Source organism: Pezoporus wallicus, unplaced genomic scaffold, assembly GCF_028554395.1.
Source record: "Pezoporus wallicus isolate ANWC-B61680 ecotype Strahan unplaced genomic scaffold, APGP_CSIRO_Pwel_v1 scaffold_11491, whole genome shotgun sequence".
NCBI classification, from domain to species: domain Eukaryota; kingdom Metazoa; phylum Chordata; class Aves; order Psittaciformes; family Psittacidae; genus Pezoporus; species Pezoporus wallicus.
Genome location: NW_026642649.1, coordinates 2,580,731 through 2,603,904, shown reverse-complemented (window position 1 = coordinate 2,603,904; position 23,174 = coordinate 2,580,731). Strand labels below are relative to the sequence as shown.

The 23,174-nt window shown below is 46.2% G+C and overlaps 1 protein-coding gene across 2 annotated transcripts in view; it reads right to left on the bottom strand.

The window, feature by feature from the left end:
• Positions 1-23,174, bottom strand: part of SH3BP5 (SH3 domain binding protein 5) — a 163,320-nt gene that overhangs the window by 31,270 nt on the left and 108,876 nt on the right. Inside the window, exons 2-4 of one of the 2 annotated variants that reach the window (XM_057431611.1) lie at positions 16,374-16,459; positions 14,319-14,381; positions 4,101-4,229 (exon numbers count right to left, since the gene is read on the bottom strand). In XM_057431611.1, coding sequence (XP_057287594.1) covers positions 4,101-4,229; positions 14,319-14,381; positions 16,374-16,454 — 273 coding nt within the window. In that variant the 5' untranslated portion in view covers positions 16,455-16,459. The remainder of the gene's footprint in view (positions 1-4,100; positions 4,230-14,318; positions 14,382-16,373; positions 16,460-23,174) is intronic. The other variant, XM_057431612.1, reaches the window with a different exon arrangement.

Here is a 23,174-nt window from a genome sequence, read left to right as displayed (position 1 = left end):
CACACAACAGTGTTTTAATGGCACCCCTCACCCAATGACCCCAAAGTGCTTTTATTTCCCTCAGTGAACTTGGCTTCGCAGCAGCCTGACAGCCCCATTTTACATGGGAACGGAGAGATGATGCAATTTATCAGCACAAAATCAGCTCCTACAAACTATGACCTGCTCAGACGCTATTACATGGGCACTTTCCGCCCCAGCCCTGCAGAAGTCAACAGTGGCTTTAAGACACTCCTTAAGTCAGAGGCTCAAGACCTATGCTGCTGTTTACATTATTAATGTTTCCTGGTAACATCACCCTTCTCCTCTACTACCTTAGGGTGAGAAAAGTCTCATTCTTCACCTAGCCATCCAGGGAAGCAGATTACTAGCAAATAATCCCCCAACACCACCCCTCCAACACCCCCTCCCATAGGAAAACCCCACTACAATAACTAAATAATAATTAAAAAAACCCAACCTAACAAATAGATGGTTTAGACAATTGATCTTCCTAACACCTGTAAGCACCTGGACCACCTCCTGGATTAAAGGACTTCCATATCGTTGCAACGTAGTCATTGCTTGTGTACGTACACGATACTCCGCTATGTGCCAAGGCTCTTCCACTGACCACACACATCATGGTGTAAGTTAAAGAGCAACACGAAAAGACAGTCTGCCAAATGCAAAAAGGTTCTTGCGGCAGAAATACATTCAAGTTTGATTAAGTAACAAATCTGGATGAAAAAGCTCCAAAACAGTAAGGTGTGCACCACAAAGCCCACTGCTACGCCATATGAAGAATCACAACCGAGCTGTCTTGGCAGAATTTGCATGAAATCTACAGGGGCAAGAATATTAGCCACTTCAGTCTCAGCAGAAGCCAAATGCTCCTGGTTTGGTACCAAGAGACAGCATCCTCCTTCCCCTTGACACCACTTTACAGGGCAAAGCACTCAAATCCTGACCCTAAGGGTCCATTGTTCTGTTAAAGCAAAGTTTCACCTTGAGGAAGGCCAAGTGGAAGCTCTCTTAGCATATGTTAAACTAACAAGATGCTACAGGGCTTATACATGGGAGAATTAATTTGTTTTGAATTCACCATCTTCTCCCAACACAGGATTGCACAGGATGCAGCTATGGGTGGGCAGACAAAAGGGCTCAAGGTCCTAAAGCTTCTCCAGGGAGCTACTTGAGTTGGGAGCCTGGTTTTTGCTGAGCCCACATCAGTGCCCTCGTGCCTTTTTAATGGGTTTTATCTCAGTAGATGAAACAAGAATTTCCAGAAGAGAATGATGCTGGTGCCAGGTGAAAGCAAGCTCTGCGATATGACTAAACACAGCTTGCAGCAGGCAACTAACCCTGCAACTGACATCTTAAACACAAGGAACTCTGGAAAACTCCTGCATTTCTGCCAAACTAAAGGTCATTAATTACACAGTTCTTTATTCCCAGAAGACTTAATTTATAGGTCATGATTTTACTTCCCTTTACCGAGAACAAAACTGAAGTTTGCACTTCCCTTTCTCTTACAAGTACATAAGAACCTTGTGCCTGTGTTCTCAGGGGCAGCCTAATAGCTCTAAAATAAGCATAAAGACAGGAGGAGGAAGTCAGGCTTCATAGAGTTAGATGTTATTATAAACTTGAATGAAAAAGTATCAAGCTGTTCCCATATTTCCCTACAATTTTACAAACCAAAGTAAAACGAAAGATGTGGACTGACACCTAAATATTCTGGTCCATTCCTCCAGTTTCATGATTCCCTACCCACTCACACCTTCTCCCCACTGTAACACAGCACACTTGCTCCCAGTTAAACACAATTTTTCTGGAAGACTGAATTAAGACCAGAAACACTCTTTAGGTTGATGCTTTACTGATGATTGGTACCAATCTTCCCAATCTCCTGCTTTCCAGATAGATGCACTGTCCTTCAATGGTAATATTCCTCTTGGCCCTCCTATTGTCTAATAAAATCATGAAATGGAAAAAGAGCCAAAGGGAAAGCAGAGGCAATCGTCCAGCTCTGTCTGCTGAGCAGATACAAAGAGGAAGCTCGGATCTGTGACCAGCTCCGTAACACAAAATGGAAAGAAGTGAAACAAACAGGTAGAAGGGGAATCCTGGCTTTGGAAAACAGAAAAAGTTATCAAGGAATTACAAGCAAATTGAATATGCAGCAAATCAGCAGATCTGGTATAAAAGCATTTAAGCCTAGCTAACGACAGAACAGACTGCGAGAAAAATACAGTACCCTCCAACAAGCTCAACAGCGGAGTAGCGATCCTACAGCTCTAATCCACGAGTCTTCAGAAGTTTGGGTTTCTCAGTGTATTGGCACGTTTGAACCAGCAGGACTGCATGGATTTCAGAGATAGCAAAGATATAGCAGTAAAAAATTCCACTTTCAGGGCATAATCTGCTGCCAGCTTCAGGACAGAGGGCACAGCTCACTGCTCTTGGTGCTTGCTGTTACAAAGTCATCTGATTTGCATTCCGAGTATGCATTTCAGAAGTTATACCTGGAAAAGTCAACGGCAGAAGTCCTATGCACACTGTGCATGACAGAGGTATTTACAGTAAAATAAGTCTAAGATCATCCTTAAGGCAGAGTTTTGGGGATACTTTTAATTGCATTTACTAACTAACACAATAGAAACAATTCCTTGATCTTTATTACTAACTTCCTCTTTTTCTCTAGCTCACTACTGGTTTATCTCTAGCACATACCATAGGCCCCAAGAGCAAGGACTGCCTTCAGAACAGCTACAGATGAGTAGCAGATACTGTGCTTTCTGGGCTTTGAAGCAGAGTTTACCCTTTTGCCACACTGCTTTTAGTCTGAAGGATTAAGCCTAAATAACCCCTACACGTCATCCCCAGTGCCTGAGACAATGGCTCCAAAACAATGTCACGCAATTTAAAGGATTGACACGGTCACATATTACCTTGCACACCACATCCCACCAACCCAATTCCTGCTTCATCAGCTTTCAAAGTGATGAAGCTTTCATGCCTCCCTTTCCCGTGCCTTGTTCTGAGGATGCATTCTCTTCTCTCATGCTGCAAGTTTCCTACTGCCTCCTGGCACACACCTACACTACTTTTCTCATCCCTCAACCCCACCCCTACCTACTCTTCCAAACAAAATCCTTCTGCACTTCACACGTGTTTCACACGTGCTCCCCCATCTCTCACTCTCCCCTTGAACACAATCGTGTTCCGGCTACCCAGACACAGATGCTGCCCCTCCACATCCAGAGCAGCAGCTCTAGGGCATCTCTTCCACTGCTTCTGCCTCTCCCTGCCTTGAGAGAAAACAGTACCCAGGAACAGCCTCCCCCTTGCCAAAAAGCCTCAGACACCAGCAAACCCCATTACAGACACCTAATAGAAGCAATACCTTAACCACCACACACTCACCTCTCAGCTACTTTTTCCTTAAAGTAAGCAGTTGCCCCACATCTCACAAGCTCTCTTTGTTTCCCTGCAGTAGATCAGACCCTTATTTCCACACCTCATCCTTCCCTGCCTCAGCCATACAGGCCTATCAATAACCAAGTACTTCAGAGAAAGGAGATAAGGCTCTGATGGCAGTACAGAAAGCAAAGCTCAGTTTCTGCCCAAACCAACACCCTCTAGAGCCCCAGTGAGCACACTCTTGCTTCAGCACAACCTAATCAGCACAAAGCCCTGCAGGCTTCCCCAGGTCTCCTGACTCCTGCCTCTTTCCCAGCAGCTTCCCGTTGCAGCCATTTAGCTGTGGCACATTTTGCTTTAAGAATAAAAAGCAGCTACATGAAATCTACACTGCGTTTCAAATACTTACAAGTACCGATAGGAAAGAGCAGGGCTCGGAAAGGCCATTGATAATGAGGACAGAACCAGCCTTTTGCTATTGATTGGTTATGTCTCCTATAGCTGTTCCTGGCCTGAAGAACGTGTGCAGGGAAGAAACATTTCTCCCATCAGTTCTCACCACTGACATGCAACTCAAGACACAGACCAGCATCAGCCAAGTGCATACCCTTAAGGTGTTATTAATAGCAGGAAAGCAACGCAATCAGCACGTGCTCTCCAACTACCAGCACAAGCTTGTAACAGAGAGTTCTCACCTGCCTCGCCACCCTCCGAGCTTCCCAGTAAGGTTTAGAGTCTTCTACGGCTTTCCCAATCTTCTTCACCAGTTCATCCAGTTTCACTGTTGCTTCGACCAGCACGGAGCGGAACTTCTGGCGTGCGTCCTTCGAAACGGTGCAGAAGGGAAAGACACAACAAAGACCGATTAGAGCTTTAAATACTCTTTCTACCTGTTTGCTCCCACCCTCGGGTTAGGCCCCCACACAAGGCGACGCATCCAAAGTGGTTACTGGCATTTGGACTAAGCCAGAGTTCTTCAGTAGTAACAAGAACCCAGAGCCCTATCGGAAAGCTGGCATCCTGGACACCAAATCTTTGTCCTTCAGAGACAGCTTCCATCTAAAGCCTGCAATCCCCTGTGCTAGGTGGCCCCTCTGGCAGGGTTTTACAGAGAGGAATAGATGTAGATTACTCAGTGAGGAAGCAAACAGCAGCGCAACAAGGTCCAGTAGGGAGTTCAGTGACAAAGACACCTAGACAACACTAGAATGAGGCCAGCAGACAGGCCAAATACCCACAACAGCTGGAATTAGCATCTCCTAAACCTTAGCATGCGACATCCCTAATATTGTTCCCCCCCCAGAGACACCACTTCACAACGTGAACAAAGATGGACAGGATCTGCTTCCTGCAGGAAGAAATGGAGGCTTCCCACATGGTGTATTTTCAAATCAGCTCCTCTTTTCCTTTTATAAACACACCCTACTTACTTTGATAGCAGCAAAAAGCTTCCAGGTCCTTGTGGCGCGACTTCTTGCTAGAAAAGCCCATCTTTTCAGCTGCGGCTTGTACGAATGGGTAAGGACACCTACATCCCATTTATTATTTACTGCATTCATAAAAAGTAAATTCCAGCTACTTCCAAACCGGACAAATTGCCCTCTTCACATGATTAGCCAAAGCAATGAAAGTATTTCGTCTGCTTCACTGAAATTTCCACACTTTTAAGCAGAGTGATTCTGATTTCGATCTCGGCATCCAACACAGGCTCTAAATCAATGGAATTACTGCAGAGAGATGCAAATTCAGGCTGGGAGCTGGCCCGGGATTTCAGGCGATGAAGAGGAAGGGCCATGTGAGCTCTTGACAAACCTTGTAATTCTAATTAGAGAGCAGCGTTCATGCAGACTGCCGGAGTGATATGGTGATGATCAGGAAGCAGCTGGCTTGAAGAAGTGCTTTAATTCAGGAGGGCTTTGACATTACTGTTGAGGATTTCTAGAATGCACAACCCTGTATTCCCTGGAAGAATTCAAACACACAGGAACCTACCACTATGCATTCACAAGTGGAAAAACCTGCAATAATACAGTAGTTTTTATAGAAAAAGCAACATACTTCAGTAACAGCTTCTCTGCTTCCTTTATCATAGAATGGTAGCTGCTCTGAGGTCTCCACGCAGCTTCTCTTCTCCAGGCTGAACAGCCCCAATGTTCTCAGCCTATCTTCATACAGGAGATGCTCCAGCCCCTGATCATCCTCGTGGCCTCCTCTGGACTTGTTCCAACAGTTCCATGTCCTTTTTACATTGAGGACACCAGAACTGCACACAATGCTCCAGGTGAGGTCTCACAAGGGCAGAGCAGAGGGGCAGGATCACCTCCTTCGACCTGCTGGTCACGCTCCTTTTGATGCAGCCCAGGATACGGTTGCTTTCTGGGCTGCGAGCGCACACTGAAGCCGGCTCATGTTCATTTTCTCATCAACCAACACCCCCAAGTCCTTCTCCTTGGGCTGCTCTGAATCTCTTCTCTGCCCAACCTGTAGCTGTGCCTGGGATTGCCCCGACCCAGGTGTAGGACCTTGCACTTGGCTTGGCTGAACCCCATGAGGCTGGCACTTGGCCACCTCTCAAGCGCGTCAAGGTCCCCCTGGACCCTATCCCTTCCCTCCAGTATCAACCGAACCACACAGCTTGGTGTTATCTAAAACCTTAGCCAGCGTTGGTAACATTTTAATCCAATGTGAACAGTTTAGATTCTTCAGGCACCTCACTTTGTTCCAAGGGAGTATTCAAACGGATAAGAAGGTCAGAAAATGGAGAATTAAACGCACATTAATTTATTATTTAATTGACTCCCACCCAGTCAATAATCTCATTTCTTCGTGAAAGCCCGAAACGTATCATTAAAACAATGGGTATTGAGTCCATGATTTCCTCAGCGAGAAGAATTTGAATACTTTCAAATTCAAACACTGGGTGACGCATGGTTCACCGTTCAACGCGAGTTTCACAAGCGACTGAAATCAGACTGCAAACACGATGACTGCACTGCACGAAAAACGTTAAATATTGACGCATATTCAACAAAACCATCCTCCCTACAAGCACAGGAACAAAATGAAAAGCTTATTCCTAAATGAGTGAGCCTGAAGGTTTGGTTTTCACCTTCTCTGTGAAAGGTGCGTATTAGGATACTAACTGTGGATAGCAAACAGCTCAAGAAAACTAGATATGTATACACGGTAAGCAAAAAAAGCCCTATGCAGTGATTCATCAAACAAATCCGTTCACACGTCTAGATAAGCACTTGGAACAAAGACACCATCACTACCAAATCCCTGCATAGAGACCTACCCCATATTTATTCATTTAACAATTACATGCACTCTTATCTATTAAGATAAAGAGGGCCTGGTCTCCACCTGGATTTAAAAAGCTAAAAATAGAAAAAAACCAAACCAAAAGCCAAGGACAGAGCTGTGAAGGCAACAGCAAGTTCTGTACTTACTAATCCCCCACAAAATCAGATGAAGCACATACAGATTGCTAAAGCGTAACTAAACCTGTACCCCGCACCTAAGGCACAGGTCTTTCAAAGGGTTGAGCAGACATTTGTCCATGAGTACAGCCACACTTCAGTAGGTAGTTAAACAGAACGGGGAGCTTCAGCTGAAGAATATGCTGGTGTCAACTTCCAGTTTATCATTTATCCCACAAGAGGCCCACTTCCTATTTTGAGGCTTTCTTTGGGTCTGATCATCTTCACTTTTTCTGGTGAAGAACAATAATGAAAACTGAAAGCCCCAGAACGTTACACCTGTGTCATCCATCACATGACTTATTTCAAATGGCATTTATCCTCAGGTTCCTGACTGTCAGGAACACGAGCCTGCAGGCTCTGCCACCCTCCGCATGAGAGAACAAGCATATGTTCATGCTCCGTTGTGATCAATGTCTCTACCAAACGTTTCCAGCCATCCCCTTTGGACACAGCAAGAAGATGCTGGGGTCTCTTGAGAAGGCAAAATGCCAAACCCATCCCCTCTCCTGCACTACACGCATCAATTTTACTCTCCACTAGCCCCAACTACACTACAAAAGCAAACAATCCCATGTTGTGTATCTACACTGTGCACATCCTGCAACAACCCAGTGCATTCATGGAACAGTTAGGGTTGGAAAGGACCCTAAGATCATGCAGTTCCAACCATCCTGCCATGGGCAGGGACACCTCACACTAAATCATGACACCCAAGGCTCTGTCTGACCTGGCCTTGAACACCACCAGGGATGGAGCATTCACAACCTCCCCTGGGCAACCCATTCCAGTGCCTCACCACCCTCACAGGAAAGAATTTCCTCCTTATATCCAATTTAAACTTCCCCTGTTTAAGTTTTAACCCATTAGCCCTTGTCCTGTCACTACAGTCCCTAATGAAGGGTCCCTCCCCAACATCCCTATAGGCCCCCTTCAGATACTGGAAGGCTGCTGTGAGGTCTCCACACAGCTTCTCCAGGCTGAACAGCTCCAACTTTCTCAGCCTGTCTTCATCTGGGAGGCAAAACACTACTCAGCCTCTTCAATACAAACTGATTCAGCCCTCATGGTCCCTGACACAGCTCCAAGCTGCAAACACATGGCCACACTCAGTGTGCTGGCTCAGTGTCAGCCCTGCCACGTGCTGGCAAAGCATCTATAAAAGTCATCACCCCTGGGACAGTGCAAACTTCCCCTGGCAGGTGCCCCCAGAGAAGTTTAAACAAGAAATACTGATGCAGCAGCTATTTTTACTCTTCATGTGAAAATGGGGTGGTCAGAAGCACCAAGGGGATTAGGTTGCTTTACAAGCAAGGCAAGCTTAGGAGCACTGAGCTTGGTGCACTTGCTGCTTACACGACATGAAATGCTCATCTGTGTTTCATGGGAAGGATGGGCCTGTGGTCAAAGCAATAACTTGGGAATCGATTTAATTCCTTGCTCTATGTCTACCTTCCTGTATTATTGTCAGCGAGACGCTTCGACCCACGTGTGAAGCGGTTCAAAACTATAAATCCTCTTAATGGTGTTTTCTGTAACCACACTCACATCAAAAACTTAGAGGCTCAGGAAGAGCACAGCAGTGCAGCTCATCCACAATCCCCATCAGGGGGGAAGCCTTAACATCTGTGTTCGGGAGACAACCCCACCAAGCAAGAGCTCTGCTCTCATCAGCTTTCTTCCTGGAAATCCATAGCACCTTCCTCCCAAATGATAGATTTCACGAGCAGAATCTTAGGGAGCATGCCAGGCTCCTATCCCATATATGCTTTTGCTGCAATAGTTCATCATTAAAAACAGACTTTGCTTCCAGTAACTTGCTATCAGGCAGTAACCTGCCACTGCACCAGAAGAGGGTCAACACTTAACAACAGGCCATCCAGACTACAGGATGTTGGAGATCCACCCTCCAATGTGAGCAGAAACTAAACCACAACTTCACACTTACACTGTACTGGAGAATAAAGCACGTTTGTTTTCCTTCCTCATGAGTGATGGGGATGAGGTGGTGCCAGATGCCAGGCAAGTAACTATTTCTGCCCATCAAATGCAGCTTGTATTTTCAAACAGTTTTCTTTTTAAAGTGAACTTCACACATCAACTGGGCATGAAGCATCCTGGTGCCAAGCGCATCTAAATTTCATTCACAAAGGCTGTCCTATGCTCTTTGTGACGGCTCGGTGTGCAGAACCTCCAACAACCCATTAAACAAGCCTGGAAGGTATATGGGGAATGACACTGCTGACGAGTGATGGGCTTCATCTGTTTCCTGCATCCATACCTGCCTTCCTCTGCTACAGAGACCTACCAGCTGCCAAAGCTCACTTTCCAAGCTTTAACAGCACCTGTATCAACAACATCCAAGTGCAAAAGCAGGTAGGCTTCCCAGCTACATCCACACCAGACACACATGGAGATCTACCGCAGAGCATCAAACAGGTTAATGACATCTTTAGCATCTAATTTGGTGCCTGGGCAGTTCAAGTAAACCAGACTGACTACCAAGCTCAAAAACAAAGTGCAAGGAATGGGTTAAGTAATATCTCAAGTTTTGTGCATGCAGAAGTCTTTTCTTTCCACACAGCTACTAATTTGTCACGTAAGAACAACAAAAACTGGTATTTAGAAGCTGCTCTAATGCAGACAGTTACAGACTCAGACTACCAACACACTGTTACTTCTAGTCCTTTTAGAAGAAAAGAGGGGAAAAGCAGGCAGAGAAAGGCACTGGGTGCCCCTTCCAAAACAGGATTTCTCTGCCTAACCCTTCCTCCCTCTCTTAGGCTGGAAACACATTTCTAGTTCAGGAATATGAATCAAGTGAAGCCCTTTGACTCACTTCCAGCACCACAGCAGAGGAAGCAGCCTTGCCTCACTCACCCATGCACGAGGCAGAAGGCAAAACAAGAGGCAAACCCCACGCAGGAAGCATTTCCTATGGAAACAAGTAGATTATAAAAAGACACGGAAAGAATTGTCCTGCCAGTGCTGGACAAATTCATCATGCGTGTATAGTGCACTCCAAACCCAGCAGAAATACCAGCCAGCGAGCTGTTTCTCCCTTATCTGTGTACTCTTTTACCAACACTGGAATATGCTGCACTGGGATACTGATAATGAGGCAGAGGTTTCTACAGAAAGATGTTTCTGCAGGCCAAGCAGGCGTGATCAGAATGAGATTCCTGCCACAGAAAGGTCACTTTTCTCAATCTTGAAAGAGTCAGGATTGTGTAAAAAAGGGTTTCCTTCAAATTCTTGTGTGTGACGGGGTCAAAAGCTCCATCTTCATCCCAAAAGCTTGATCTCTATCCCAAAACCAAGAGAAGAGCACCTCTAAACAAAACACACCTTGCCTTCCGAGGAGCAAGGCTCACAAGTGGAAAAGCACCACAGTTGACAGACCCCTTTCCTTTGACTCTACCCAACACCAACCCAGGGTGACCTTTACGATAAATCCAGGAGTAAAAGTAACACAAGGTCCTGCCGATCAGGACTAGAGGATCTAGACAAGCATACCAGAAGGATCCTAACCAGGCCCTGCTTACAAAAGGACGGCTGAGAGCAGCACTGCTCAGCTCTGGTTTTCATGTGCAGCCCTCTCCCCTTAATATTGGCAGGCTCGCAGCTTCAGCAACACAACTCTCTAACAAAAACCACATTTGGATAGCTGGGATTCCAGCAGTAATTTTAATGGTATGTGCTGCATTTCCCCTCCCTGAAATGCTGCCAGAGAGTCCCCGAGTGAATCTGTTCCGTCTGAATTGTACGTTCAGGAGCCAAAGACACGCAGGAGTTAGCTGGGCAGGCGAGTCATGCGTGTTTGTTAAACACATTTGCAGCTCCTGATGGGAGTTCAGATGGAGATGCATTTCCAATGAACAGGAAAAAAGCTCAAACAGCAAAGCACCACTCTAACTTGCATTTGGCCTTGTATCTCCCCTGCAAGATGCTTCCCCCACCCTCTCACAGCCACTTCCAACATAAACAGGGACGTTAGCAAAGCCAAGTGTTAAATCCCTCAGAGGACCCTTATCATCCTTTGGCTGTGTCAGTAATGCTCAGTGTTGCAATCAGTACAGCAGCATTATGGATTTTAAATCAAGTCTAATCAAAGATTCATTAACAGGCAATACATTAACGCAACATACAACTACCAGTCACTCAGTGCCCTTTAGCAGCCCCACAACTCCTGAACAGGCTGGGAGCATCACAAGGTCAGGGTATTTCTCCAGGGTTTAATAGCATAGGTCAAAAGAACAGAAAATGAGTAATTATGTCAAGAATAGATGTAGCCAACTTCAACATACATGTTCAAGTCATGCCATGCATGTAAATCCACCCCTCTCACATGTGGTTTGGGGGCAGAACTTGTATTAAAAGATAAAGATTGGCAGGCTGATTGGTTTAAAACTGAACTCCCCATTTTACCACCTCTGTGAGCAGCAAATACCCATACATTCTCCACTGATCAAACACAGACATGCCTGTGGCTACACCAAGAGAGGGTGGTCTCAAAGTCCTAGAAGCCTTTTGTGATACCAGCCCCTTAACATTTCCATTGGGGAAAGCAGACTTTTCACTCCCCTTTTGCAGATGTAGACCTGAGGCTAAAAGCATTTCACACTTACAGCCTTTTTTTCCCCAGTTAATGGAACTGGAGACAGTCAGCAGCAGCCCCAGTTAGAGTGACCCCTGCAAAGGTACATGAAGTCCAGAACAGACTCGCTGTACTTAGACGCCACAAGGTTACTCTTCCTGCTTACCAGAGAGCACAGCAAGTCAGAGCAACATGGGTGTCATCTTCTGAACTTCCTTCAGAGAAATATTCCTTCTACTCAAATGCTCCCATTGCTTTTCCAGATTATTCTGGGGAAAATACCAACAGTGGGAATGTATGGACCACACAGTAATGCTACAGGAAGCTGTCAACCAGCATCTTGTGCTGTAAATCGTCTAATGATGCTGTCTATGTTCCCATTAAAGACAACCACGATCAGATATTGAAAAGATGAAGAAAATAATAATAGAACAGGATAAATAGAACTCCATTGTCCGACTTAAAAACCCCCACCAACCCCAAACCAAAGCAATGCATCTTTCTTCTAATGAAATATCTTGCAATAGCAGCACCACCATAAACCGGGAAGGGGTAGCAAGAGGGACCTAAAGCAGCTAATAACAGCCAAAAGAGCAAACCTTCAAAGGCAAACTCAGCATGACTCTCCCAGAAGCCCACATTTTCAACAGCATTCAAGGATTTTGGAAGGCTTTGAAGCAGAATGATCCCACTTCTAAAATCCCCCTTGCAAACTCTGGATTTACCTTAAAAGGCTGCTTGGCAAAGATTTCTTTCCTTGTCCGGAGCAAGGATGCAGGGAGCATCTTCTAACCACAGGTGTTGTGTTGCTTTGGGCTTTTTACATATCTTTCCTCTATGAAGGTCTTAAGTCCATTTAAAATGCATTTATCAGCAGGTGCATAAATTATGCTTTGCTCACATCATCCAACTGCATTTGTCCTTCAAATTTAAGCAGAGCAAAAGTAATGAAAATCTTTCTGGATTTAAAATTATGCAGTTGCATGATACCACAAACTGGCTTCAACCCAGTCAGGTTTTCAGATGAAAAGCAAAGAGGAAACTTTCATGAAAGCACACTGCCAATGGCACTTCAACTTGGTTCCACCAAAGACTCTTTACAGTAAGTACTGCAGACAGATCTGCTGTAAACATTTAATGACATAGAGGTAGAAAGCATCACGTAATCATTATCTGCACTATCAGACACCTACTATTTCTTAGACTAAGTAAAGTAAGCAATAATATAAGATCAAGCTAATGTGGAAACAGTGCTCTTTCATTTACAGGGGTATACCCAGGGCCCTTTTGGCCTTTAGAGCTCTGCATGTGTACACACGCAGCAGCTGCAGATCTCCAGGTTCTACAAACACTTGAACACATGAATAATTTTAATCAAGCAGTAAAATCCCATCTGAAGTCCCCATGATGGGACTTATGAGTACGCATTTGCATTATTGTTACTACTATTCTATCTGCTTCACAATATGTCTGTCCTCAGTGCAAGGTTATGACAAGATTAATGAAATCCAGGCAATTATCCATAGCACCACCTTTCAATTTCAGTACCTCAGCATGAAATAAGGAGGCTGAAAAGATATACATCATTTTTTTCAATAGATGTATATAAAGAGCCCTGAAGCCCATTTAACTGGTACTGCTGCAGACTAGCACACTGATTCCTAAAGCTCACTCATAACATTTAGATCAAGCTGGTGACACTGAACGGTTCTCACAGCTGAAATATAGTTTAATTTTGCATAACAAATGGCCCTGCATTCCGCAAAGTTTCAGGATCATTTCCACAAATCAATTTGTGATCTACATGCCACAAAGCACAGAACATGCAAACAAGTAGGGAGAAGAAAACAGCCACACGACAAGGCTGCTTTGTTTCCAAAAGAGTTCATAACCCTACATTCTGTTTGATGCACACAAGGGATACTCCAGTATTTTATGACACTACCAGGAACCATCCCAAGCTCCCATCTCATGAAAACACACATACAAGGAGGTACAAGAAAAATCAACAGGAACGTTGCCATTTTGAAGATGCAGACAGAAATCTAGAGATGAACTTTTAGAGTATGTTCATCACTGCAATTTCAGCATGTTTCGATGCAGTGTTCCAAAACAGTGTAACGTTATCAAAATTATTTAGGATGCAAAGTAACATTTTATGCCGGTTTTCCTTTAGCAGCATATTCATGTTACGCTCCTACTGGTTTTCTCTATTTTTTTTGTAGTTAAGGAAAGAAAATCTAGACATACAAGTAGGCCAGCCTGTTTTGATTTGTTATTAGATCAGTAACACCGAGCCTTCCGGAATAACTACCAAGTACCTGGAGCTCAGATGTGGGGCTTTAGAAACAATTCCTTCAGAACTTTCTATTGGATGTTTAAGTGTCCAAGAAAACCTCTTTTTCCAACTACAAAGTATTTTCCTTCAACTTTCCTTACTCGGAAAGGACGGACAACAAAGGCAAAACTATAGCTGCCAAGGAGGAGATCCTGGCAGGTGATTGCACGGCAGAGACCTCTTCACCAAATAGACTCTCACTGTCTGTAATCACAAGAACACAAACTCAAACCAGTGACTTGCATAAACAGAACTTGTCCGAGTTTAGTTTCAAAACCTAAAAATAGGGTTTGGCAGTGGGTGGGGGGTGTTCCCCACATTGACTTCTTCCCTTTCTGCTCCAGCTGTTAGCACAAGTCACACCTTTAGAAAAATCATCACTAGGCTCTGGCTGCCAAATTACCGTCCAGGACGGCACAATTCGGGAAGGAACCTACTCAAAAGCGCTCACAAAACCCAACACGCACGCAGGAAAACGCGAGGATGAATTCCGTACCTCCAGCTCTGTCTCTCTGCGATTGATGTCATCTGTAGATTGATTCAGCTTCTCCAGCTCTCCCTAGAACGAAAGGATGAAAAGTCAAACACGTAGGAAGAAATGTGGGGGGGAAGTGGCTGAGGAGGCTCACTCAGCATCCCCACTGAATACTCACAAGGGCTGTGGCTTACAGAGTCAGTGAAAAGAGGAAACCTTGCAACATTTACCATGACTTTGCCACTGCTCTTCTGCTTACCACTGGTTTGCTACTTACAAGCTAAATAATGAGAGAAGCTCCACATTTTTAAGGCAGTACATTTCCTGTTCTGGCTTATGTGTTGCTATTTAAAACAAACACAGGGTATCCTAAGCTCTGTCTTGGTAATCAATATGGTCAGTATCTGTTAGTTTCCAGTGAGATACACACACCCCACACCCCCCCAAAAGGATGGGCATAAAGTTACTGCTATCACAGAAGATGTACAGTGAAATCACAGGGCTGATAAGAAACCTGTCTTGCAGCACAAGAGGCATTTTACTCTGGATTTTGGCAAACCATTTCATAACACAACCAGTCAATGGGACATATGATTGCGTTTACTTAGTCTGCCTCCACGCCGAGGTTTTGATCTCTTAACAGCAAACCCAAAGTTGTTAAATCCCTTGAATAAATATTTACTAGAGGTGGCGTTGGCATGAATGGAGTTACTGTAAAAACAAAGCTCATTCTTAATGGCTTTCTTACCACAAAAAAGCAACCCTAAGGAGCAAGCTCCAATGGGCTTCTTTATTTGAGCAACGTTGCTCCATGGCAGATCCCCCAGTTTCAACAGGAGCTTCCCTAACTGAAATGGTGTTTTGTTGTCAACCGGCGCAACAGAATCCACCCCGAATCACTCAGCCATATAACCCGAACACTGCACACAGATTGTCACCCCAGCAGTTTCCCACAGAGGACAAGACTGGCTGCTCACACTAAGGAATTAACTCTTAGCCTCACAGGACGAATTTCGCTTCCAGCTCCTAGAATGTGGAGGATACATCTTTGTGTTTGTCCTCCAAAACAGACGCTCGTACAGAAGTTACCCAATTCCCTTACTGTAAGGCTAAGAACGCTACAGCTCTCATGGAGGCACACGCAGCAACCTGTTTTCCCAACCAAACAGAAAACACAAAAACACTGTTTCACCACCCATGTGCGAATCAGGTACCTGGAAACATGTTGCAAGCTGAAGAACCTAAGGCCAACAACAGATCAATAGGCACTAATGGAGCTCAGCTTCTCAAAACCAGAGCAGTAACAGGCTGGCTTTTGGCTGAGGGCCTTGCTCTGTGAAACCATGCCCTGTTAATTTTGCAATTGCTCTGCTTGGCCCTGGAGAAGAAATGCTCACGATGGAGAAAAGAACGACAATTACAGCAAGGAGGGCCCTGTGCCAAGAATCCATCCTCTCAGCAATGCACACATGGGTTTATATTCCCTCTCGTGACAAATGGTCCCAGCAATCCCGGAGGGAAAAGCCATAAATCTGCAGAGACCTAAAAATACTTTTCATTTCAGGGACCACAGTGGGCTGAAGTTTGCACCAGGCAATTGGGCAAGACATGATTTGGGGAAGAAAAGCTTTGTTTAGGAACCATGCCAGAATAAAAAGCGTTTCAGAAGGCATTCAGAGAGGAAAAAGCCATCTTCCAACGGATCCTTTTTAAACCAAAAATTAAACATAAAACGCCACCAAAACCTTTGGGTGCCCCCGTTCACAAACCTCCGGGCACCGGCCCTGTTTCACGAGCAAGGTCATGCTGTCACGACCGGAGATGATAAAAGAGGAGGGGGATTTCAGCAGGGGAAGAAGGAAGGACGCTCAACCGCGGAGCCCGGCGAAGGGCCGCGGGGTAACAAAGGACTGGGGAGCCCCGGGGCCGCTTCCCCCCGCACCCGGCGGGTATCCAGACACTGCTCTGGCACGGACATGCATACGCGCGTCTATACATCGCTATAACAAAAGGTCACCATTATGACAGTTATTATCGCCATTCCCCACGTATTACAACAGCAGCTTGAGCCCTCACCTGGATACGGGGGTCCACCTCCTCCTCCTCGGGCCGCGGGCCTTCCTCGGCGGCTCGCCCGCGCCTGCCCCCCGGCTCCATGGCTGCTGCTACCGGTACGTCCCGATCCGCCGCTGCCGGCTCCGGCTCCGCGGCCGCTCCGGCCCAGCCCCGCCTCCAATTGGGTGGGGGGGGACGGACCCCGTCCTTCTTCCCCTCCCTCCTTCCCCGCAGCATCCCCCGCCCCTTTCTGCATTCGCACCGCAAGGAGGAAATGAGCGCAGGATTGCGGGGTTTCCTCCGGTTTTAACCGTGCTTCCCGTCCCCTCTCCAGCGCCCCGGGTTTTGTGTGTTCCATGCTTGCGCTTCCCTCCGCTCGGTACCGGCTCCAAGTGTGCGCACGCAAACGGGAACGAGCAGGCTCAGGTGTGGGGAAATGCCTGCGATACCTTGGGTGGCTTTTTGTTGATTAATTAACTAATAATAATCATCTTCCCTCCTCCTTTCATCTGTCGCAGGTTGCGCTGGGGGCTGGCATGCTATGGAGAAGAAACAGGGAGGAGGTAAGAATAATAAAGGCGCTTTCAACAACCGTGAAAATCGAAGTGAAACCCATTGTGGCAAGCAACTCTTGGACCTACTGGATGCGGCAGCAGGAGACACGCTAAAGATGTGCCCTTTCCTTGTCAGTGAAAAGGGACTTCTGGCAAGAAGCACTGATGCTATGCCTGGCTAGCAGGGTACTTCAGATTAGGGTCTTCTTCATCATGGGGACAGTGCCCAAATCAGGACCCAGACACTAATAGGGAAAGAGTGGGCAACCCTTCTGACTAGCTGTGCGCAGCAGGAACAAGCTCCAATGCTGCTTTGTCCACTGGCCTCAGCCACAGCTAAAAGCCCCTCTGTGGGCTGCAGTGAATAAATAGAATTGAGAACAATTGCTTTCTCTTCCCTTTTCACAGTAACCCCGGAGAGAAACCAACAGCTCATCCCCTCATTCCTGAGAAGGAAAAACATGATTCTTTGTCTTTTCCCTCCTCAAGACACAGAGATGACAGTCTCAACATTGTACATGGGCCGGGCTACCCATGGAGGAAAAACAAGGCAACAAGTGGCAACTGGCTCAGGCAAGGCCCTTCCTTAAATCACGCTAACCACACTGAACCGCTTCCTCGCTCCCCCTGGGTGGACAACTACTCATTTCGTATGGATGAGGATTATATCTCCACCTTAAAAGTCTCACTTTTGATTTAACACCATTTTTGTTAGAAAACTCCTCAAAAGATTACCAAGAAATCAAATTAAAAGCTTAGATGTGGTAAGGAAGCTTCCTTTGTGAGACTGGAGAGGAAAAAAAATCTCAGCAACACACACGAATATAAAACTCCATGTTTCTAAGGTAAAAAAGGAGGCAAAAGAAGAGTCAAGCTCTTCCAAACACTGTAAAGCTGCCAGTGAAAAAAAAAGGAAAAGGGGGAAAAGGAAAAGATGGGAGGAAGAAGAGTGGCACAAATAGTTGGAATAGTGTAAACATGCAAAGTGACACCAACAAACTAAAATAATCAAGGAGCAGAGGAGGTGTTGCCAAAACGCAGATGGGTTGTTTGCAACATCTTCATTTCTCACAGCAAAATAAACCATGTAAAGGGGGGAAAACCCAATCAGCCATAGCCAAGGGTTTGCTCTCCCTGCTGTTCATATAGGGAACTCGATGCATACACACAGCATGAGGTCTCCAGGGCCCCAGCATCCCTCATCCCTGGTGTGCTGTGGTGGTCAAATGTGGTTATCGTCATCCTGGAAGCGCCTGAAGGGGTTAATGCTGGCGAAACCACTGTCGATGCTTAAGGTTTCTAGAAAACAAGGCTATGTAACACAGCTACTGCAGCTATGCCATGGCTCTCCAAAGCCTATGTGGTCTGACCCACAGCAGTATCATGTGAAGCATGAAATGCTGCCCCACAGACACGCTCTCCCCAGGGGATTTGTAATGTTCGCATGAGGGCCCTGTTCTTCCATTATCACCACGAGGGTCCCCGTGATTGTCACAGCTCAATAAACCTCCAGCCAAATTCATCAATCTGCTACCATCAGTGCAGAGCAAGCTGTTTCTTCCCTCAGTCAAACAGTGGGATTTGCGTGTTGGGAGAGCTGCCTGCAGAGCTCAGTGCTGTGCAAGAGACGGTACGAACACATGGGCCCCTTTCCCCATGACTCTGAAACTTCACACTGAGCCCCAAGGCCACCAAGATCATTTTCTATCAAACCAATATATCGGAAAGATTTATATATAAAGAACTCGCTGAGGAATGCACAGGTTATACACCCGTCATCACCGCAGACATCAGTAAGGCATAAACAGAAACACGGCCTTAAGGGAAAGATTTGACTGAAAAGGGAGAGGGAGACTATTCTGTACGCATTAAGATCGATCAAAGAGAATATTATTTGCATGCCCAGTTTCTTCTCTTCCCCACGAATCAGTTTTAACTGAAATCGTTGTCACACACAAAGGAGTCAGAGCCCCGGGAGTGTCCAAGGAACGACCCCGCACAGCACATACATCAGCATCGTGCTTGAGTGCATCCCAGCAAGTTTGCCCATGACACCAAGCTGTGTGGTGCGGTTCCCACATTGCAGGGAAGGGATGGGACCCAGAGGGACCTTAACACACTTGTGGGGTGGCCAATGCCAACCTCATGCAGTTCAATCAGGCCGAGTGTGAGGTGGTGCACCTGGGCGAGGGTGATCTCAAGCACAAATATAGGCTGGTTATAAACTGGATTGAGAACAGCTGGGAGGAGAAGGGAGTGTTGATTGATAAGAAGTTCAACATGAGCCAGCAGTGTGCATTTGCAGCACAGAAAGCCCCTGTGTGCTGAGCTGCATCAAAAGGAGGTGACCAGCACGTCAAAGGAGGGGATCCTGCCCCTCTGCTCTGCTCTCCTGAGAACCCCCCTGCAGTCCTGATCCAGCTCTGGGGCAGCAGCACAGGAGGGACTTGGAGCTGTTGGAGGGAGTCCAGAGGAGGCCATGGAGATGCTGCGAGGGCTGGAGCAGCTCTGCTCTGGAGCCAGGCTGAGAGAGCTGGGCTGGGGCAGCCTGGAGAAGAGAAGGCTCCTGAAGGGGAGACCTGAGAGCAGCTCCAGTGCCTGAAGGGGCTGCAGGAAACCTGGAGAGGGGCTTGGGACAAGGGATGTAGGGACAGGCCAAGGGGAATGGCTTTAACCTGCCAGAGGGGAGACTGAGATGAGCTCTTAGGCAGAAGCTCTTCCCTGTGAGGGTGCTGAGGCACTGGCGCAGGGTGCCCAGAGAAGCTGTGGCTGCCCCATCCCTGGCAGTGTTCAAGGGCAGGTTGGACACAGGGGCTTGGAGCAAGCTGCTCTGGTGTGAGGTGTCCCTGCCCGTGGCAGGGGTTGGAAGTGGATGAACTTTAAGGTCATTTCCAACACAAACCGGTCTGGGATTCTGTGCTCTGCTTTGGTCAATACAATGCAAGACGTCAGCTTGGATGATGACATTTTGTTATTCCTTTAGCCAAGCCATGAGTGATCTCTCTCCTACATGATGTTAAAAGCCAGACACGTTCCCAACCCAACCCCACTTGCACAAAGCCAGCCATACCGGCCATGTCATGTCCCCCACAGGTCCCACATGCACCAAGGCAGCTGAGTAAATTCTGCACGAGGTTTGACCAAGGCAGTCTGTGCTTTCTCTTGTCTGAAGGTTTCCAAAGCCTGGTCCCAAGTCTTCAATGTTTAAACAATCTGAGACATTAAGGCAGGAAAAAACAGCTTGTTCTTTCGCTAATGGAACTGCAGAGTGGGCACCAGGCTGGACTGCAGCTTGAGACGAGCTGTGCTGGAAATGGTACAGCTCACCTGAAAGCCACGGAGTACCGGTGTAGGAAAAGCCGTGATTCAGGTTACTTCAGCAACCAGTTTAATTGCACCAGGCAACACCTGTGTGTTGTGACACGACAGCAGGCATTCGGTGTACAAGCTTTATCATTAACACCAGACCCCAGAGCATGGAAACTCCCGAGCAAGGGGGATGCTCTGGCCAAACGCACTGCTGCAGTTTTACTTTTCAGGGAAGCTGCTAGATAACATCATCTCTTGGTCCCATGGGAATCCTCAGTGTACAAGCAGCATTTGGCAGGGACAAGAGGGAAACATTGGTACTTCGAGGGAGGAGCACAGAGAGGAATTCTCTCCCTCATTCTGGAAGATGGTTTGGAGATGAAGTATTACATCTGGGGGACCAGAAGTTGTATTTTAAATGATATCAGCTGGGAAGAACTATGCATCAGTGAAGAACTGCTTGGGGAAACATACTAATGAGACTCAAAGGGAATGGATAGTGTAATGTTACATATAATTGCTAACAGTAGGTTCCGAATGGATTTGAAGGAAAGGTTGGGTTTTCTTCCAAGTCTCATCTTCCATTCAAACTTCTGCTCATACTTGCCCTCAAAGCTTGCTTCTGCCCAAATCCTAGAGGGCCTGAAATAGAAATCAAAGTTGCATTTCCTCCCCCAGGAACAGGTATCTCCTCTTTTTGAACCCTGATAACATATTGAGTGGAGTTCGGGATTAATTATTGCACATTTGATTCTTGAAGACACACTTGCAGCTCATGGAAACCTTTGTGGAGAAAACCCGAGAGCCTTGCCCGTAGAATACTGCCTCTGTCCTCAAGATGACTGGAGGAATAGTTCTGCTCTGCAAAATTCTTCTGCTTTTGTTAATGAGGATGCTGGAGGCAAACTTCCAATTGGCTTCAAATATTGAAGCACTGCAGCAATTTGGTTTTCAATAATTTACCATCTAACAAACACAGAAGTACAGAGAGCCCAATTCTAAGGAGAAAAAAAAAGAAGCATCTCAAACATGGCCCCAAAACCACATTTACGGGCCTAAAATCCTCCATCTAATTTTTAAACTCAATTAATCCTGCAGACCAGTTTACCCCACCGACTTTTGCAATGTTACACCAGAAATCAATGTAGCTCATAGTCTATAGAGACAAACCCACCATCTCCTTCTTCCAAAGTGCAGCAAAGACATCGCTCTGTCAACATGCAAACCCCATATGCTTTCCTGGGTTTCAGAAGTACATGACACGTGTTTGAAGCATTAAAGCATTAAGGAGGATCATGCCCGCAGTCACAGGACCTCTGCAGATCTCCTCCGTATCCGAGTCGTTGGTAAGAGGCTAAGCACCTATGTGTTTTGAAGGTACACACTGGCTTTATGGCAGATTTTGAATTCCCTGGATGCACCCCCAGGGTATTGAACACTTAAGAAGTGGTCAGAATCCAGACTTCCTCTGGCTTACTTCTCAAGCAGATTTCCACACTGCCGTAATGGTTGTGGCGTGTTTGTGCTCTGCATTTGGGGAAGTGCTAGAAATCGATTCTCTTTCTTACACGGTTTTGTAAGATGCTATTGCCTTATGAACTTGCATGCAAACGATGCATACAGAGACACATCAATGGAGCTTGAGCATCTATGGTACAAACAACTGTAGATTTCCCCACCTACAAGGAATGTGTTTAAAGCAAAGGCTACATCCCAAAATACCCTTGAATTTCACTTCTTTTTAACAAGCACCATTTAAGGATGATTAAAAATACCCTTTAGGCTTCCCAGGGCTACAAAGAAAGGAGGCTCATTTAAGGAGGTACGATCATAATCTTTCATAAAACCTAACTACAGATATTTAGCTCATGGGCTATATGTTTATGTCCCATGAGCTACTTTTCTTATTATTGTGAAGCCTGATATTGATGATGCATTATACAGATAGTTTATATATATACACACACACATATACTGTGCTATAAATAAAATGCACAGCTAACAACCTGATGGATTCCCCTGCTTGCTGTTGCTTATTGGGAAAGAACCATCCCCATCACAGGACTTCTTTTTTCCTCCTCCAAACTGTCTTTTGGTAAGGGGAGTGGTGGGTGAAATTTCCCCCTGGAAACCATCAGTGTCCACAGTTCACGTGTCTCCTTCTGGGGATGTATGAAAATCTACAAGCCTTTAAAAGAAAGAGTCTGTCTCAGCTTTGTGAAAGTGAAATGCTTCCTGTGTGCACAGCCCCTTTCCACCATCTCCTGCCGTTAACAGCAAAGATTTTCTGCCCTCTACTCACTGCCTGGCAGAATCATACAATTCAGTGCTTCCCATTACATAGAAGTCAAGTGATTGAGCACATTGTGTGGAGGAGGGACGTAGAGTCTGCTTTAGCACCCAACTTGATATATCAGGATAAGAAGTAGTGATTATCTGCGTTCCCCCTCCTGCCTTCCTCCATGCCACAGCCCGCAGGGGCATGCTGCTGGAGCCACAGCCCTGCATCTCCACCGTGGTGCCCAACGGCAGCCCAGAGCATCAACAAGGCTCTGAAACTTGCCCCAGTCCAAAATCAGTCACACAGGGCACATTTCAAAGCCTTGCTGCCACGGCCCTGCTGCCAGCAGCAGCAGACCAAGTGCCTCACGTCTCCAAGAGCTTTTGGATTGCAATGCAGATTGCAGGCTTACCTCTGCTGCCCACTCCTCAGCTACGTCTTGGCCACTTCTCCCTTACCATCCGAGCTGAGCCTCTTTTTGTCCCACAGTCTTAATGCCTTCCCCTTCTTTCTACCATCTCAAGCATCACTGAACCCATTGCTTCTGTCTTCCTTGGCAGCAAGAAGACGCAGCATAGCAAAGCTGCCCGCTGCTTGGGGAGCTCGTGAGGATTAGGGAATATCCTTACAGCCTCTACAGGTTGACATTATGTCTGGAAAATACAGCACAGATACTCA